The sequence below is a fragment of the Sarcophilus harrisii genome, chromosome 6 (genome assembly GCF_902635505.1).
Source record: "Sarcophilus harrisii chromosome 6, mSarHar1.11, whole genome shotgun sequence".
NCBI lineage: Eukaryota > Metazoa > Chordata > Mammalia > Dasyuromorphia > Dasyuridae > Sarcophilus > Sarcophilus harrisii.
The window spans coordinates 71283663-71304432 of record NC_045431.1 but is presented as its reverse complement, the minus strand read 5'-3'; the positions used below and the strand labels follow the sequence as shown (position 1 = coordinate 71304432).

General features: G+C 35.5%; 1 protein-coding gene across 3 annotated transcripts in view; it reads left to right on the top strand.

Moving 5' to 3' along the window:
- The window catches only part of TTC29 (tetratricopeptide repeat domain 29), a 262443-nt gene that overhangs the window by 147323 nt on the left and 94350 nt on the right, over positions 1-20770 (top strand). For all 3 annotated transcript variants that reach the window (XM_031942002.1, XM_031942003.1, XM_003773156.3), the window contains exons 9-10: positions 1248-1339; positions 12670-12793. In XM_031942002.1, coding sequence (XP_031797862.1) covers positions 1248-1339; positions 12670-12793 — 216 coding nt within the window. The remainder of the gene's footprint in view (positions 1-1247; positions 1340-12669; positions 12794-20770) is intronic.

The window sequence follows — 20770 nt, the reverse complement described above, 5'->3', positions numbered from 1 at the left end:
GAAGAAAGAATAGGATTTCATTTTATGTATTTTTCCTCCTGCCCATTGGAAAGAAAAAAAAAAAAAGATGAAAGGGGAAATTATACAATACAGATGATGTGAGTGTTAAATTAAATTAAGATCATATGTTTGACTTGGCAGCTCTAATCCTTTGATTATCGAAGAGGTCATCATTAATGGAGTGCATTTGTAAGAAAGATTTTTAGTGTATATTAAGTCCTGGTTAACAGATTTTTGTGTGTGTGTGCACAAATAATGAAAGATATAAGCAATAAAGTGACTGATTGAAATGGAATGTAGCCTAAACTCATGCTTTTTAAATCACTATTTGTAGAAAGAAAATGCTGTTTTAAGCTACTATATTAAAGCAGTATGCAATGCCTTGTGTCACTTTGAGTAGTGATGCATTATTTGAAAATCATATTTGAGAACCATTCAATTATTCCTTCACAGAGAAAATTATATGGATTGGGAAATTTGGGGCCAAAAGCAAAATAATGCTTGTTGGGAGAAGTCACTGGCACTGTTGCAGTACAAGGTCTACGCAGAGAAACAAACCAATATTTCTGTTTTGATGAATCAAAGTGTTTTGTGCTACAAATGTATAAAAATGAGTATTGATATGAATGAATGGGAAAGTGCGGATTAAGTACTAACCATATGCCAAGCATAGCTAAAGGCAAAGGATACACATAAAATAAAAAGACAATCCCTGCTCTGAAGGAACTCACATTCTAATTGGGGAAGAAATAATTACTGTAGAGTTTTGCTGCAGGGGCGATAGAGGTCCTGAAGTTCCAAGGGTGCAGCAGGGTGGCTACAAAGCAGAGGAGTCTTTATGATGCATCAGGAGATCAGTCCTTTAGGGCAGAAAGCCTGGAGGGGGTGGCCCACCAACATTGGCAAGTGGGGGAATGGATGGAAGGGGCTCTGGAATTCTGGGTTCCCTCTGGCAGAGCTGAGGATCAAGGAATCAGTGTCCAAACAAGGAAGGAGCCACGTGACAAGATTTGGGGTGGACCCAGAAGGATCCATCCAGGGTCCTCCATGATATCCGGTGGGCAGCTAACAATGAGGGAGGGGGATCGGGATATAGTTAGACTGGAGGAACTCCAGGTCTTTTTCATAGGGGGTCTCAGGCAGAGGCCAACAAAATAATATCAAAATAGAATTCAAAATCCAAATTACCTGGCGCTATAATGATTTTATTGTGTATGTGTCTGTGTGTGTGTTTTTCTATTTAACAGGCTCTCGAAATCTTCTCAGATATCTCCATTGCTCTAGATGATGCTGTTGGCCTAAGTAGGGCCTATGAAGCCATAGCAAAGGTCCTGGCAAGGTAAGTTAGCATATCCTTGTCCTGCTGTCCCTGTGAATTCGCTCAGCTGTGAAAAACTGAAATTGTTTGAGGTCTGTCGCTTCCCATTACTTACTTACTGCTTAAATTTTAAGCAGTGCCCTTCTTAAATAATCCTACCTTCACCAAATATGCTTTTCTTTTTAAAGTGTGGTTTCCAAATTCTTTTTTGTCAGTAAATTGTTTCCTACATTGTTGTTATTTTTAACTTTCTTATTTTCCTAAGTTTTGTGATGACCTTGAAAGACAAGGGAGAAATCAGGTCACATTTTGTAGGTTAAAAAAAATCAGAAAGCATGGAAGCATATGCTAGGCTGCAGTGCATGTGCCTCAGAGTACATAACCTTTGTGGAGAGCTCTTCTTGGGGAAAACGCAGCTAGAGAAAACTCAGTCCTGCTTCTTCCGTGAAAATTTGGATCTGTCAAGCAGACAAACAGAGACATTTTGTTGCAATACCAATAATCTTTTCATTTTACTTTAAACTGTCTCCAAGTCATTATGGTTATATGTTTAAAAAGAGAAGACAGTTCTTAGCATAATGCCTTGCACATGGTAAAATACTTAAATGACTTTTTAAGAAAAGGAAGAAGGAGAGAGAAAGGAAGGAAAAAAGAAGGAAGAAAGGAAAGAAGGAAGGAAGGAAGGAAGGAATGGAGGGAGGGAAGAAAAAAAGGAAGGAGGGAGAGAGAAAAGAAGGAAGGGAGGGAGGGAGGGAGAAAAGAAGAGAGGGAGGGGAGGGAGGGAGGAAGGGAGGGAAGGAGGAAGGGAGAGAAGAAGGAAGGGAGGGAGGGAGGGAGGCAAGGAGAGAGGGAGAAAAGGAGGAGAAAATGGGGATGGCCATCTTATAGAGAGCTTTTTTATTTTAAAGATTTGTCTTTGACTCTCTTTGTATTCAGTTCAAGTTACTTTCTATGGCATCATGGTTTAAAGCCATACAAAATATGACTATAGATGATAGTTTTCAATATAATATATTTTTTATCCCATTTCACTGATATTGCTAACTCTAGGTAAAGAATTTGCTCTACCAGAGCAGATCATCATCTTTTCAGAAAAATCTTTCCTAAAAACCTTCACAATAACAGAGTGAGAGAAATACTATAAGGAATACTTTTCCCCATTTTAAATGAGAAAATGATGCTCGTTTATTAAGCACTTATTATGTGTAGGCCCTGTCCTAAATATTTTACAAATACTAACTCATTTAGTCCTCACAATAGCCCTGAGAGATAAGTGCTGGTATTATCCTTTTTTTTTTTTTCTTTGTATTTGAGGGAAATGAGAACAACAGTTTAAGTGATTTGTCCAGGGTCACACAATTAACAAGCATTTGATACAAATTTGAACTCAGAACCTCCTGCCTCCAGGACCAGTGCACTACGGCACCACCTGGCTGCCTCTTAGTACTAGCTTACCTACTAAACGATCAGAGGCATGATTCACATTCAGGACTTTTCTAACTAGTCCAATGTCCTTTCCTTATGTATCTCATTTTTGTACTAGGGACCTTCCTCTAGATTACCTGTTGTAATATGGTGACCTGCCAATGCAGTCTTCTGGTCATACATTTCTTGGATGTTTGGATGATTGTAGCATGGTGGATGGTGTGCTGGACTAGGAATCCGGAAGCTCTGGGTTTGACTCCAGCCTCAGAATTGCAAGATACAGCATTCTGGGCCATTTATCCTCTCTGAGCCTGTTTTCTCATCTGTCAAATGAGGATAATAATAGTACCCCTTTCTTAAAGATATTGTGAGGATCACTTGAGGAGCTAGACAGAGACAAAAAAGAGAAAGAGATGGATAGATATATAGTTGGATAGATAGATACATAGATACATAGATACATAGATAGATAGATAGATATAAACATGTATGCAATTCAATAGTACCATGGTGCACAGAGTTCCAGGCTTGGTCAGAAAGACTCATCTTTCCGAGTTCAAATCTCACTTCAGACACTTATTAGCTGGGTGATCCTGGGCAAGTCACTTAACCCTGTTTCCCTTAATTTCCTCATTTGTAAAATGAGCTGGAGAAGGAAATGGCAGATACTCCACTATCTTTGCCAAGAAAGTGCCAAATGGGATCATGGAGAGTCTGACATGACTGAAAAATAATTAAACTAAAAAAACCTCATACACATACACAGAAAGTTTATACATGCACATACTATATATGTAATACATATATATATATATATATACATATGTATAGTTCTTTCAAACCTTAATATACTTTATAAATCATGTTGAAATTTTTTTTTTCTTATCATATAGTTGTTAGCATTTTCATGCTACTTCTTTCACAAAGTCATCACTGGTGATATATACTACAGCCTATTTCTCTCTGGGTATAAGTGAATGCTTCATCAGACATTAAATAATAAAAAAGACATTGTGTTAGCCTTAACTTCAAATTGTTTTTTCATCCATATTTCTTAGGTTCATAGATAAAAAGCTAGAGGGGACCTTCAGGCTATTAAGTCCAACCCCTTCAATTTTACAGATAAGGAAACTGAGACTTACAGAGATTACCTAGGATGACTCAAATAAAAAATATCTGAGCCAGGATTTAAACCCAGATGTTCCTAACTCTTAATCCACTGTCCTACCCCCTTTGTCAATCTTATGTTTTGTAAGGTAATATTTTTTTAAATGTAAGAATGTTTTAAAGCATTGAACCTAATGTATTTAAAAGCACAGCCATTATCATCTACAGGATCATTATGTGTGTCCCAAGAAAGCTAATCATTATTAAAAATATGCCAATGGCCATTGGCAAGCACACTAGTCTCCTGAGGACCAGCGAGTTCACAGTAGCAGTGTAGTCTAAGTTGATAGTCGTTATATTGACAAAGGAGATGTTCAAAATATTCTCGAGGGACACTAAGGCAGCAACAGGAAGGAAGAATAACTTCCCTCTGGATAAAGTACAGTGACAGGCCGTGCTCAGGGCTAAGCCAGTGATCCCTTAGCTTTACTCCCAAATGAGACTGTCTAGAACAAAGTGACTGTTTAAATATATGCAAAGGAGAAGTTCTTAATAAGGAAAATCGAAGCTATTTAGGTCTAATCAATTCCATGCTTCTTTATCAGTTCTGTGACACAATAGCTAGAGCCGTAGCCCTGGAATCAGAAGGACCTGAGTTCAAATGTGGCCTCAGACACTTACTAGTTATGTGACCCTGGGCAAGTCACTTAACTGGCTTGCCTCAGTTTCCTCACTTGTCAAATGAGCTGGAGAAGGAAATGGCGATCTTCAGCCAAGAAAACCTCAAATAGGGTCATGAAGAGTTAGGCCTGACTGAAATGACTTAACAACAAATAGCCTAACATAAAAGCTGACTTTTATAGCTTGTCCAACTGTACTATTTACACTACACTAAATTCATCAAAGATGCATTCAGGTCACTGCCTCACCCTGTAGAATATGGACCTGGCCTAAATCTCAATGGCTATGTACTGTTTTGTGGAACCAATGTGTTCCTGAAAAAGTGTTTTGGAGGGGTTTTTTTGGGTGGGGAGGGTAAAATTGGTATCTTTCTGTCAATCACCATCATCATTTTAAAGTACACTCCCAGAGGAAAACAATTTTACTATAAGCCAAAAAACCAAAGATTTTTCCTTTTCCCTGAATGAAATGTCCTCTGGTCAGTGATGAGTGATGAGAAGTCCTTCTATATTTGCTTTTCCTCTGGAGACTCTGTATTTGGCAATGCACAAGAGCCTCCCTGCCTCTGATTCATGTTTGGTTCTTCCCATGGATTTATCACATGGATTTATCAGGTGTACTGGAATATTGATGTATAAGTCACTTCCCAATGATGGTTGACAAAACCCTTTCTTAGCTTTTTCTATCATCAAATAATTCTCAACTCAATCTCTTGTTAGCATCTAGAATTATTTTGTTTCTTATACCTGTATTTGTATTCCTGGTCCAGTCTTCTGGCTATAATTCCATGGCAGATAAATTACGTGGTGAATTTGAATTGTCAAAGACAATACTAAGCATTAATTTCAATTCAATTCAATAAAAAATTTTAAATACCTATTCTATGAAATAATAGTAATAATCACTAGCATTTATACAATACTTTAAGGTTTGCAAATTGTTTGACAAATATTGTCTATTTGCTTCACAACAGCCCTGGGTAAAGATCTTAAAGTTTTATTTTTATTAAATTAAATTTTATTTAAGATTTCTCATTTTAAAAATAAGAAAATTGAGACTGAGGTTGAGTGACTTCCCAAGAGTCACACAGCTGGTTAGTATCTGTGACTGAATTTGAACTAAGTTCTTCTTGACTACAAGTCCTCTATACTATTCACTGTACTACCTTACTGTCTCTTAAAAAAAAAAAAAACAGCACTGTTCCAGTCCTCAAAGGGTTTACTTTCTATATGACATACACATGTAAGTCAATGCAAGTCTATGTAATGTGAAAGAGAGATAGAGAAAGAGGGAGAGAGAGACATAGTGAGAAACAGAGAGGACAAGGACATGAATAGAGACAGAAAAAGACAGAGAAACAAAAGCAGAGACAGAGAGTCAGTCAGAGATAGAGTCAAAAAAAGAGGCAGAAGGAGTCAGAAACATATAAAGACAGACAGTCAAAAACAGAGAGAGGAGAGAGAGAGACAGAGACAGAGAGAGACAGTGATAAAGAGAGAAAGACAGAGACAGAGAGGCAGAGAGAGAAATAGAGACAGAAAGAGACAGTGATAAAAAGAACAGAGACAGAGAAACAAAGGCAGAGAAAAAAATAGAGAGCCAGCAGAAAGACAGACAGACACAAAAAGAGATATACAGTCAGAGACAGACACACACAAAGATAGAGACAGAGACAGAGAGGTAGAGAGACACAGAGACAGAGACATAAAGAGAGACATAGAGACAGAGATAGAAACAGAAACACATTCACCATGACCAAGCAAAGACCAACATTTTGCTCAATATACCAACCTGTTGCCCTGATTTCCCATGATACTTGAGCAGAAGCAATTGCTGCATGCCACACTTATATATACAAATTCTTTGCTCTTGAGCATCACACAAAGAGCCCAGTAATTAGATGGTTAGACATGAAAATCTCTCTCTCTAATCAAGTACAAAGCTCTTTCAAGCACAGTACAGGTCTCCTCCTGAGATTGCTCCAATAAACTGGCCTTGTGACCCCAGCCAAAAAATAAGAAAAATAAGATCAGTCCGTCATGTTGTGAGAATTAAAGTTTAAATCCAAATAGGCTACTGGTATCCACACGTGGGCCTAGCTTTAGAAAGAAAGCTCATATCTTTGTATTATGTTCTTCACCTTTATTTTAGCATAGAGCCATTTGGCAGGTTGGTGAAGGCAGTGGTCTCCTCAGAATATTGGTTTTAAATACATAAAATAAATCACATATTAAAACTGCCAGCCAAGCCCCTTGAGGTTGGTAAAGAGCTTTCTGTGTATTATCTAAAAGCGCATTGCAAATGCTATTTCACATGATAATTTTATGGGATTACAAAGGAAACCAAAAATTAGTGAAAATAAAGTTGAATCTTTTTGCTTGTCCAAGTTTATGGATCCCCTGAAATCTACCCATGGACTCCTGTTATAAAGGAAATACATGAGCTGCCAATGGAATGAAAGATCCTGGCAGGAAAGAACATTTTTATTTATACTTATTTGTATATCCCCACAATGCTTAGTAATTCATTGAACAAATATTGGGTTAAATACCTATCATGTTCAAGAGTTTGGAGATATAAAGAAAAAAAAACAAGATTCTTGCCCTCAAGAAGACTGTATTCTACTGGGAAAAGAAGTAGAATAAAGCATATATATACAAATGTCCCACAGACTACCTTGAATCCTATTTTCACAAGTAGAGAATAAGAAATAATGAGGGAGAAAAGACAAGTGGCAGGGAAAGCTGCGTGCCAAAGCTGAGTCTTGGGGGAAGAAAAAGATTTTGAAGAACAGAGATGGTATTAGCATATATAATCTAGGCCCAAGGAATGGTATATAAAGTAGAGAGAGAGGAAAGATTGAGTATTGGATTTGGGGAATGTTTTTCAATCTAGGATATGAGAAAAGGTTGAAAGGGAAGATAGGAGCCAGATTGTGGAAATGCCAGCTTGGGTAAGTTTTTAATTCTGTTTGTAGGCCAGAGGAAATGACTGGAGGAAATGACTGAAGATTTGGGATGCAAAGGATGAAAAGATGAAAAGGAGATTGGGACAGTTCTTTGTAATAAAGGGCTAAAATAGGGTAGTCATCTTGCAAGTGAGAGAGAAGAGGAAAAAGCATAAGAAAAATAGAGTTAAAGTTGGACAGGACTTGAAAGTTGATTAAATATGATGGGCAGGGGAAGAAGGGAGGTAAAGGAGAGACCAATAGTGATTCTGAGGTTAAGAGACAGAATCATGGTGAGCTATCAATGCCCTTGCCAGTAAGAGGCAAAATTTAGAAGTATACACATTTAGGAAGAATGATCTGAGAATTCCATTTTAAATCTGTTGACCTAGAGATGCTGATATGATACTTAGGTGAACATATCCAGCATCTAGTTAATAATGGAAAGGCTAGAGTTCAGGAGAAAAGTTAGGGTTGTTTTGGACATTTGGGAATCACTTGCATCAAAACACTACTTTATCCACTGGAAGCTGTTGGGATGAGCAAGAAAAGATATGAAAGTGGGAAAAGCAGGACAAAGCTTTTGGGAATAATCATACCAAGGAGACAAGACATGAATGATGATCCAAGGAATGATCAGAAAGATAGTCTGATCATTGTTTTTTTACTCTCCTTGTGGGTGAGATGGGGAGATGTGAACAATTAGCTGCTTAATGAATGTTTAAATTGAATTGATTTGCTCTGGATATGACAAAGCTGCTTGCCTACATAAATACAAATATAGATAGAGATGCAGGTAGATATAAATATAGCTATAGATAGGAAGGAGGGAAGGAAGAAAGGAAGAAAGGAAGGAAAGAAGGAAGGAAGGAAGGAAGAAAGGAAGGAAAGAAGGAAGGAAGGAAGGAAGAAAGAAAGGAAGGAAGGAAGGAAAGAAGGAAGGAAGGAAGAAAAAGAAAGAATACTAGTGCCAAAGCTTTTGTAAAGATTAAAAAAAAACCTTTGGAGATTGGAAGCTTTTAAGATACATTCTCAACTAAAAATATTTCTAATCCTAAATCTTGGGGAATCAATGACATACTTTTCCCCTATCTTATGAGGCCTGAAAGTGGTGGAATTATTGAGAAAGATATGAATGATGAGCAAGGTTCTCCATTTGGATTGATTGCTTCAAAATAAGTTTCTATATATATATCATGTCCTTTACCATGGTCCATGAAACATAGAAGTTCATGTATGATGATAATGTTTAGTTGGTGGGAACACAGATAATTGTATATCCATTATAAGAAAAATATTCCAAAATAGCTCTACCACTTCATGCATTATTATTCTTTTACCACTAACTTTTCTGCCAGAAAAAAGAACAAAACAAATCCCATTTTCAAAGATGGGATTTGTTTTGTTCTTGCCTTTGTAAGCCTCAGCATCTGGCACATTTTTGTTGTTTTTCAGTCATTTCTAACTCTTCGTGACCCCAGTTTTCTTGGCAAAGATACTAGAGTGGTTTGTCATTTCGTTCTCCAGCTCATTTTATGGAGAAACTGAGTCAAACAGGATCAAGTGACATGTACAAGTTCACATAACCAATAATTGTCTAAAGTCAGATTTGAACTTGGGAAGATGAGTCTTCCTGATTCCATATCCAGGGCTCTCTCCATGGCAAAATGCTTGTCAAATTGAATTGAAATGATAAATGAAAAAAATTAAATATGTTGCACATGAAAGATAATCTGATAAACTCTATCCTTTGCCTACCTCCCCAAAAATGCATTTTCTTTTCCCTGATGGAATTGTTACTGCAGTGATTTGACCTGAATTGTTTTAGCTATTTCAAATATCTGCCTGGTTTAGTTTCTATGTTCTTAAAGAGGCTTTTTAGAAACCTTAGAAAAATCCCAGAAATACTGAAGTGGTTAAGATTTTTGTGACTACAACAAGCGATCCAGATTTGTTGTCAATTTTCCTGCCAACGAGGCTTAAATTATTCCTCAAGTAAAACTCCTTCGCTGTAGAGATCTTTAGATCAATCAGTATAAAGTTTCATCTGTGAAAATTACCTTTCTGTTAGAGCTGAGATTAATTTCTTTTTGCTTGAGAGAAATGACATGCCCTAGTAATTTTCATATTTCCTTTAAAATGGAACAGCGGGACTTTGATGCGAAATTTCCTAAAAAATGACCCCCCAAAATACATCAAAACATTTCTATTAATTCATGGAATTAAGAAAAGCCTTTTACATTTTCTCCTGTCACTGATTCCATTTGCCTTATTACTTTCATCTGTAGCCCACAAACTTGGTGGCACATTCAACAAACCCCTTAGTGGCTGTTTCATCTCTGCTCTATTTGATTTCTTCTCTCTGAGTAAATGATTAAGTTTTCATGCATTGGTTCAACCAAAATCTATGTTCACTCAACCACATCCTTTATTGATTACTTCTACTGCAAACAGTAGGCCAAGTGTGATATACATAATTGGACAGTTGTCAGGGGATGTGGGTGTTAACAGTCCTGTTTTCCCAGTTGGAAACTGGAATCACCTTGATACACAAATATTCTGCCCTGCTTCATTCTCATTCTTTGGACCGAGGAGTCCTGTTCCTCGGAATATATGTTTTTAACTCTCTAAGGTCTGGTTGAATGAATCTACTGATTATACCATATAATATGCTCCCCGAATTGCACCTGTGCACTGCATATAGAAAACTGGAATTAATATTTGTCTAACACTTTAACCTTGTCCTTTAACTTATACAAATCATCTGCAGCTTTTTGGGGTGGAAATGTTTGATTTTTCTCCTCCTTGAAAAGCAGATTGGTTTCTAAATCTATTGCTAAATTTAAAATTTAGAAGCCTTTTGACCTAAAAAGAAGGCTTACAATATATGTTCCAGATGATATATTAGCAAGTTGGCTGAATATAGAATTGCATATTACTAGGATAGGGTATATTGTCTAACCGGAGAAAGATTTTTTCCCTCCAGCATTCTTTATCTATGGCAAGTTTTAGGTAATTCCAGGATATTTCAGAAAACTATTGCTCTAATGGGAAAAGAAGAAAAGAAAACCAGACTCAACCAAAAATTATTGCATTTTCACTTTATATTTCTAGTTCACTGAACTTACTCCTTTTCTGCTGTCACATACCTCAGCCTCAGGTGGAAGAGCTGAGTCTGGGGTGTGTTGCCATCAAAAATATATCTGCTTTTAGGAATATGAACTTAAATAAGCTTCACTGAGTCCATTTGACTATGGGGATGATTTTACCCCAAGGTTTTGGAGAGATGTGTAAAAAAAAGCCACCGATTTTCATCTTTTTTTCATAGGTTCAATTTTCTCTTCAAAGTCACAGTCTAGAAACAGTGCTGAGAAATGGGCCAGAAAAATCAGATGCAAACTTGCCAAAGCATTTCCAGCTCTAAAAATAATGGTCTCTTACTGAAGTGTTCTGTTGCTTCCCTTTTTCCTCTCACCTGATAATACGCATCTGTTATTCCACAACACAAATAAAGGTTATGACAATATGTATGTCTCCCTGATGTCATCTCCTGTCCATAAGACCTTGGGTTAGGTCCACACTTGAGAAATTCCAGCCCATGACTGAGTGCTCTTCAGAGAGCTCTGCTGTATCTTAAGCATAGAACAAGAGAACCTTGACAGGGAGGACGGATTAGTAAAAGTTAATTCCCCAGACATTAGAGGTGCTTCCTCTCTTCCCCCCATTTCACCTAGGAACACAACCTGAAATAGATTCAGAGTCCCATTCTACCCTATCTCTGGCCCCATAGAGCATGAAGTTAACAGAGAAGAAAGTTATACAGTATTTGATCTTTGGTTTCCTATGGAATCATCCAAAGAAAATTGTGTGGGTGATTTTATTTGACACAATATACTTTCAAGCCATAACAGAAAGTACATAGTCAGCCACCTCCTACACGAGATTGAAGACAAGGGACCATTAGCACCTTCAGGTTGTCCTTAGATACGATTCTACAATTTAGTGACAAATATATTACAAATAAGCTTCAAAACTGGCATCAGCATCTGTTGCAAGTGCTTTTGAATTATCTTTCATAATGGCAAATTTTCATCTCCTATTTTGTCGTTGAAGGCAGGGTTTGAGGAGGTGATAGCTAAAAGTTATTCGAAGCAAATTTTGGTTAATATTTCAAATACTCATTTTCTAACATGAGTTCTTTATTATCTCTGAAGGCAGTTCCTAATAACAATTCCAGGAATGTTTTGAGCACTGTTGGTATTTATTGAATAAGTATATAATCCTACCAAAGGGACTACTTTAAAAGAGAGAAGATTCATTTGTATGTGATTATTAAGCTTCTAATCCTGTCAGAGGATTCAGGACTTGATACTCTGTTGACTTATCCAAGATATTTATATTGACTTCTGTATATAAGGGGAGAATTTGGTCATAGACACCCAAGTGGTGAGCCCCAAAGCCATATAGAATTTATCTGACCATTTTATAATCTTACATCTGGGTAAGAAGAGACAAAAATAAATTAGAGGTGAAAGTGAATAAATTAGGGGTAGTACAGATAAATGGCAAGGGTTTGTACTACAAAACTAGGAAAAGACAGCTTCTTTCAAATAGGGATTATTTTATACCTTGTATTTGTACTTCCAGGACTAGGTAACTAGAAGGCACTCAATACTTTTTGATTGATTACTATTTCTTGAGATTGATGAAGATATCATTAGTGAACACAGTGGCCAAACTGTGATTGTATCCTTATTTCTGGAATAAGTACCATAAATTGAGTTCCTTCTGTTGCCCTGCTTAGGGACAGTATTACTTTCTCATGTAATACGTATCATGTTAACAATGTTAGTTTACCCACAGGTCTTCCTGGTGATGTCAATCTTGCTAGAAGCTCAACAAGATAGGGCCCAAGTCCCGATTTCTCCCTCAGGCATGTGAACACTGAATCTCCATTTGATGGTCTCACTTCCACTAGTCTAAAAGCTTGACAAAGTACTCCATTTTTTTCCCAACTGTATCTCAAGTCCTGGAAAATTTTACTGGGTGGGTTCATTGAAAATTACTTTCAACTGTTAACTGGTACTCCTAGGAAAGACAGAAGGAAGAACAGAAGAAGAGGCAATTAAAGGATCAGTCCCCACAATTTAATCCATATTTCAGGAATTTTTCTCCTCTTATTCAATTCCAGCCAAGGAAAACCCATGGAGGCTGTTGCTTACTTGGAAAAAGTTGTGGAAATTGCAAAAAATACCGACCAAAAGAGAAGACTGGTAGAAGCCTGCACACTGCTTGGGGACATTTACAATGCAAAAGTAAGTATTTTTAGGTAGAAATGTGTGGTCACACCAATATGATGTGATCTTTACTACCCTATTTGACCCTTACAACATTATACTAATCATCCTTCCTCTGCCTACAAAATATCACAAGTCTACCAGACATGAGTTAGCAAGGGGTTAGTTGCTGTTATCTCTACCCTTTGGTTAGAAAGGCTAAAACAAAATTGTTGGAAGAGCAAACAATACCGGAGAATGGAGATAAACCATTGAAAAACTTGGTGAAGAAGGGGGCAAAAAGTAGAAAAAAAAACTAGTGTTTATAATCGACAAGAAACTGTTTATCATCTCTGAAAGATGGTGGAGAATAGAAGAAAACTACAAGAATGTTTTCCAAATTACAATAAAGGGCAGAAAGTAGAGTCCATAATTGAACTTCTCTTTGATTCCTGGCTAAAAGCTACCAACTGATAGCAGTGAAGCAAAAGAGCTAGCATGTCTCAATCAAAAAATAATCAGGCCAGATTAAGCTCATTTCTTTTATTGTTTATCTTCATATGCATATAGAGTTAAGGCAATAGATCAGGAGACTCCTGATTTTAGCTAAAGCATTTGACAAAGTCTCTGATTCTCTTCTTGAGAAAAATAAGGATAGATATAATTTAGACCATTAGGTAGATTCTGAATTGGTAGAATGGCCAAAACCTAGTCACTAATGGACCGGTGCCATCTTGGAAGATCTCTAATGTTCCAAAGGTCTGTATTTAACCTTGTACCGATTAACATTTTTATTGATGACTTGTCCATAGACATAGATGATCATTTATAAAATATACAGATGATACAGAGAGATAGTTGTCAAGATGTATTATAAGAACTAAAAAGATCAATTGACTAGAATGTTGAATCAAATCTTATAAGATGAAATTTATATTTTGGTTTAAAAAGAGGCAGCCAGATTATACAGTGGATAGAATACTTTAACTGGAGTTGGGAGAGCCTGAGTTCAAATACACTTACTAGCCAGACACTTAATAGATGTGTGATCTGGGGTAAGTGAGCTAATGTTTATCAGCCTCAGTTTCCTCATCTGTAAAATGGGGGTAATAATAGCACCTACCTCCCAGGGTTGTTGTAAGAATAAAATGAGATAATATTTATAAAATCATTCTGCAAATTTTAAACTGAGTGGACTTCATGGGGAATTTCTTGATTTTCTTTTGAGTATTTGAAGGATTGTCATGAGGGAAAGAGTTAGGCTTGTTCAGTGTACAAGCTTCTGTAGAAGAGATGAATGAAGAGAAGTCAAGAAGTAGTTTGAGTTTCCATGTAAGGACAAAATTCTGAAGATTAGAATAGTCCAGTAATAGAATAGGTTGCTTCAGAAGCACCTCCTTCCCCTCTTTGAAGATCCTTAAACACACCGTGGATCACAACTTGTCAGGATTTGTAGTGAGATTCCTTAAGTAGAAGCAGACCCAAATGATTTCTGTTGTCCCCTTCCAAGGTTGGGATTCTGTGGGTCTGTAACCTTACATTTCCCTCCATACCTAGCTCTGCACAAAATAGGTTTAATAAATGGTTATTGAATTGAGGGCTCTCAAATTTTTCTCCAACTATATTTCAAGCTCAGGCAAATAGAAACAAATACTAGATGATACTGAATTAATAAGAGCTCTTACTATGTACCAGGCACTGCCATATTTGATCCTCACAACAATCTTGAGAGGTAGCTGCTGTTATAATCCCCATTTGACAGATGAAAAAACTGAGGCAGGGTCACAGGCTAGTAAGTGTCTGAGGCTGAATTTAAATTCTGATCTTCCTGTCTCTAAGTACTATAAAGAGCTAGCACTATATCTAATTTCTGAGAAAGCACTTTTAAAATCAATACTCTGCATTAAGAGGTTTGCTCTTCTTAATTCCCTGTTTAGCAAAGGATAGAAAGAATGCAAAATGAATGGAGGATGAAGTAGCATTTTATTTCTGAGTAGTAGTTCTGAGTCCCATCTTTTTCAATCATCAAACATACAGTAATAAAGGACTTGCTATGCCCACTAGGCATTGTGCTGAACTTAAGGGGTAACCAAAAAAAAAAAAAAAGGCAGAATATCCCCTACCTTCAAGAAGCTTACATTCTAATGGAAGAGATATGTCTATAAATAGGGACATATAAGGTATTCTGAGTGCATGAAAAAAATAGCATTAGAGAAGAAAAAGCTTCTAGTTTTGGGAGAATCAGACGAAACCTCCAGCAGAAATTCAGAAGCAAAGATAACGAAGGAGTGCATTCTAAGTATGGGGGACATCATGGGGAAAGAAGGTGGAGTATAACGCTCAAGAAAGAACAAGTAAGTCATCATGGATGCATTACAGATCATGTGGATGGGAGAAAGTCTAATAACATTATTAAAGTAGGATACAGCCAAGTTGCAAAAAACTTTAAATGCAAACCAAAGAATTTTAGGCAATTCTAGATTAATTTTCAGTTGTTCCTTTTCTCTGGAAACTGGCTTTTGAAGCTTATTGGCAAGCAATAATTTCTTGTGGATAATATGAATATATGTATATGTAATTTAGATGTGATATATAGATATAAGAATAGAGCCAGAATACAGTTGGAACCATAGAAATTCTCCCACAAACCCTTTCTAATTTACAAAGAGCTTTTATGTAGAGCTCACCCTATATTCAGTGTTTTCATCCTTCCACAATTCTTTATAAAGAGGGTCATATTCTGGAAGCTTTCACCATGTTCAAGTGTGTCCAAAATTCTAACTATAAATGAAAGCACTACATTCTGGGCCCATTCAGAATGTAATATTCTCCAAAGAACTCCAAGAACTCCCTTGGTTCTCAATCCCTTTCATAGAAATTTCCTTTAGTTTCCACTCCATCTTTCATTTAAAGGAAGTTCAATGCTTTATTTTGGGCATTCCTAAAGAATAATTGCCACAAATTCTGCAAATTGTCTTTGATCTTATAGATCAAGTAATAAAGTAAATCACTTTCATACTATAAATCTTATCTCAGTCAAGAATAATTCTAAATTCCTTTTCTTTAGTTTATGAATATTTGTAGATGGTAAAAATATTTTTATTTTTCTATAGAAAAAAATTAAGAGGAATAGATAACATTACCATTGTCTACAGAGATAACTATCCAAATCTTTACTCTGAACACAAGCAAAAAAGTTCTATGCTTTTATTATGATCTGTGTGTATTGTGCCAAATGAGACTACCCCATAATTCTGATGGTTCTATTATTTGATATAAACAGTAGTCTGGATATAGGAGACAATAGGCATGATTCATAAGAGTTTGTTAAACTAGTAAGGAAGCATGTGGACAAGGGCCTGCTATTTTTCTGTTGTGATTTTCTAGATAATTTCCAGCTTTATAGCAGCAGTTTTGATCCTATATTTGTAACATTTTAAAAATAATTATCAGCTAATAAACTAAATCCTCAAAACTCAAGGCTAAATCATAATGCAAATTAGAATGGTGTTGATTTAATGTTAAATATCATTTAGATTGCTTGATATTTTCCCAGAATTCTCCCAGAAATATTCTTTCTTAAATTTCCAGAGCAGTGATACAGTGAAGACAACATCCAAATTTTGTGTCAGAAAGATGTGGATTCAAATTCTGCATATGACATTTACTAGTTATGTGACCATTGACAATGTATTTTATCTTCAGTTTCAGTTTCTTCATCTATATAGAGGGACTATACTTTAGGACTGCTTCTTAGGCCTCTGATATCTCAAATGAGATAATATTACAAACTTTGAAATGCTATATAAAATGTCAGTTATGATTCTTTTTTAAAAAAATCATTTTATGAGGGCAAGGATACAAAAAATGTTTGGGAAATGTTTTTAATTCACATCACTTAACATGGTGGCTGGTATATAGTGGGTACTTGATAAATGCTGAATTAATAAATAAATCAGTGAATTCTGAAAATGGTTATAGAAATGAATCAAAATCTTTTTATGATACATAATAATATCATCATCCCCTTTGGAATTTTCATAAAAATATATACTGATCATCCAACACTTAGAAGTTCATCACATCAAGTTTTGTGTCTAAAATCACAGGAAACCTAAAAATAAGGAAACAAAAATGAGAAGTCCTATTTATGCCTGTAGTTGTGAAAATACAACTTAGTTTTCATTATGGTAACAACAAAAACATTCAAAATATTCACAAGATAACAACATTTGAACATATGAAACTCATAGAAATGAACTTTTGGGATAAATTTGACTATGAAGTTTAAGTAGTCTTTGATATTGGAGGAAAAAAGATATTTGAACACTGCTTAAAAGTCAAAAGACTTTGATAAAGATGATTACATTATTGAGAGCAAAAAATAACAAAGTAGAAAAGATTGCTTTCCTTTTTAACTTAGTAATTTTGTAGAAAAACAATTTATGCATCTGTAATCTGACAATAGATGAATATAATAAATCAAAATTATATGAAGTTTTATTCAAGAAAGCAATTTCCAGAATAGACAATAAGAGCAACAATAAACTTCAGAAGAGAAAATCATTTGGGAAGATGAACAGCAACTTGAGATGCTATTGTCCAAGAATAGTGTATGGGTTTCTGGACACATGCCTATATATCTATATATTGAAATATAGAAATAATAGATTACTTCCCAGGAAATTTTATTTGCCTTAATATTAACTTCAAATTTCAAAAAGTTAAGGAGCCAACCCAGGAAAATTCTATTCTGAATCTGATTCTCACAACCTGGTTACAAAAGTAAAATGCTATGGGAACAGAGAGTCACAAGATCATTCCACATTAGAATTTGAAGTCAAGAAATAGAAACTCAGTAGAATAACATGAATACTCTAGACTTTTATAAGAATAGAAATCTTATAGGCAGGTAGGTAGGATTCTATGGGCTGATATTCCATAGAAGAAGTCAGCCCATGAGGGATGGGAAATTCTCAAGAATGCTCAAAGAATCAGCAGCAGTTCCATATGCCAGAAGGGAGGTTATAAGCCTACAGAAGAAGGGAGGTTATAAGCCTACTATCCTACTCAGAGATCTGGATCACTATGTTCACTTCTGTGAACCATGCATTAGAGAGGATATTGGTTATCTACAGGACATTCAAATTATGACAATGAAAAGAGTGAAGAGCCTGAAAATCTTGCTATACAAGAATCACTTGAAGAAACTAGGGATAGTTTACTTGAAGAAGAAAAGTCTTAAAGGGATTATGAGCAATCCTCAAGGATCTGAAAGGATGCTATGTGGAAGAAGGTGTAAATCTGTTGTATTTGGACCCAATGGGCAGAGCTATGACTGTTTGCTGGAAATGAAAAGATTTTGGTTTGCTGTTAAAAAAAAATCTACCCCAACTATTAAAGTTGTCCAAAAATAGAACGGGCTACTTTTGGAAAGAGTGTAGATTCCAACTCCAATGGAGATTTTCAGGCAAAAACTATAATGCATACTTGCTGGCTATGTTAGAGAGCAGATATTTGATGAAATATGTGAGTTGGAATAGATATTGTAGTCCCTTTCACCACCACATCCCCAAATTGTTAATACCCATGGTACAATGCAATAATTTATTATAAATATGACTTTAAATATAATCCCAAAAAATAGTCAAATTATGTTAATCATATCCATTTCAATTATTTCATGATCTCTGATTTCATTTGTATGGATAGTCTCCTTCGCAGTGAATAATAACCTCTCCATGATTTTGTAGATAATCTCATAAACTATTGTGACAAACGAATTTCTGATGGTGAGGTTCTCTGAATCTAACCTAGACCAATCCTTGGATTATATAGAGAGAGTTGGCTATGATGCCTATAAAATCAGAAGTTTTTCAGATGGTCAGAACCTGTACTCCACTAGTATTGCCTTCTGGAGACTGGCCAGGCTCACTTTCACACTATGGTGAGGCATAGGAAAATAGGAACTGAATGAAGAGTTAGTTATGTTTTGGGGTGTTTGATTTATATTTTTATTAGAGAGTTCTTCAGTATAAAGGAAATTTCTAACATATTTCCTTGACTAATATTAATTAGTAACACCTTTCTAATTAATGCACATTCTCACAGATTTTCCAGAAGTTAGGTGACTCATCCAGAATCATACACCCAGTACAGGTCTATTGCAGAAACCTGATTCCAAGAATGGTTCTCTACCTATTTCAATACCCTGTCTCAAATATGTAAAACATGTAGAAAGATTGTCAACAAAAACATATTTTAGGTGTGGGTACTTGATGACTTCATTTTCCTTTCTCTGGAAAAATATATTATCTAAAGTCCTTTATTCCCCAAATTACTAAGATGGCAAGTTGTTATTTGAGATCAGTTAGACAACACAGTTTGGAGTTAGGAAGACCATCTTTCTGAATTCAAATCTGACTTAAGACAGATTTAAGACCATCTTAAGACATAGCCAGTATGTGAACCTGATCAAGCCACTTAACATTGCTTGTCTGTTTCCTCATCTGTAAAATGAGTTGAAGAAGGAAATGGCAAATCATGCCAATGTTTTTGCCAAGAAAGTTCCAAATAGTGTCATGAAGAATTGGACATGATTAAAAAAATGATTGAACAACAATGAAGTTGTTATTTATCCAGAATTAAGGGTCGGTAAATTCAATAAGCTAGTTAAAATAAAATGTTAAGATATATGAATAGCTTATGTCACTAGTTTTCATTTTTCAATTTTGAAAAATTTGATTTTATTTTCAATTCCAAATTCTCTCCCTCCCCTATCCTCTATCCACTGAGACAAACAAAAAACAGTCAAAAAATGAAAGAAGGGAAGGAAGGAAGGGAGGGAGAGAAAAAGGGAAGGAGGAAGGGAGGGAGAGAAGAAAGAAAAGAGAGAGGGAGGAAGGGAGGGAGAGAAGAAGGGAGGGAGGAAAGATAAATGCTTTAATCAGATCACTTGTACTTGGTACTACAGTGATACTAAATACATTTTCTCTTTGGCTATTTAGAAAGTGCTTTAGGATTTCATGTTGTCTTAAGGTTGTCATAATATAATATTATGACATATGACATAATATTTGGGAAAAAAAGCTTATTCTTATTTGATATTTATATTCTTAAGAGTTTTGACAGAATAGAAGTTTATCTTTAATTTTTTTGTATAGTCCAAAAATGCAAGATAGTCTTTTCAGACTTTAGCAAATTCAAAATTGTGTGTTGCTAAGAGTCTTGGTCTATTCATGAAGAAGAAAAATTGTATATTTGACTATTTATCTGTATTCTATCTGTTCTCTAAACATTTTCCTTTCAAACATACAGGCTTATTTATCTAAAAACTAATACATAAGTATTTATAAATCATAGCCACATGATAGTTTCTAACTTTAATCTAAAGCCTGATTCAGTCATTCTGCAGTAAACCAAATGTATTATGTATAATATATAATTTAATTCTTCCAGGTTGAATAAAGTTAGTGTGTATTCCTTCCATAATAGAATATTCTAAAAAAGCATATTTTGTCCTTGAATAAATATAATTTTAGACATCCCAAATTCTAGTAAAATTACATGTCAACTCTGCTTCTACTGACAAATACATTAGGGCCAAAGGAGAAATTAAAACTCTACCCTTTAAGTAATCTACATATTTTTAAAAAGTTACTTTTAATCCTGAGTGTCAGTCAAGAAGCAAGGAAACCAGATAATACTCTGAGAAAGGAGTAAAAAGTAACGGGGATAGATAGTTATGACTTTTACTTCTCTTATTCATGGTTTGAGTCCCTGATCTCTCTGTCCTATTCCCACTATGGCATGCAAACATATAAATCTGTAAGGCTCAACTGTCACATTTAAGTATTAAGAAATGTAGGAAAAAATATGCCAAATCACCATCACTATACCTGAACATGTATCCTTGTGTGTCTCACTGAAAACAAAAAACCAAAAAAGCTGGAAAGTATACAATTAAAAAGCAAGAAGAATAATTGATAGGTAAGATAGACAAACAAACAGATAGAT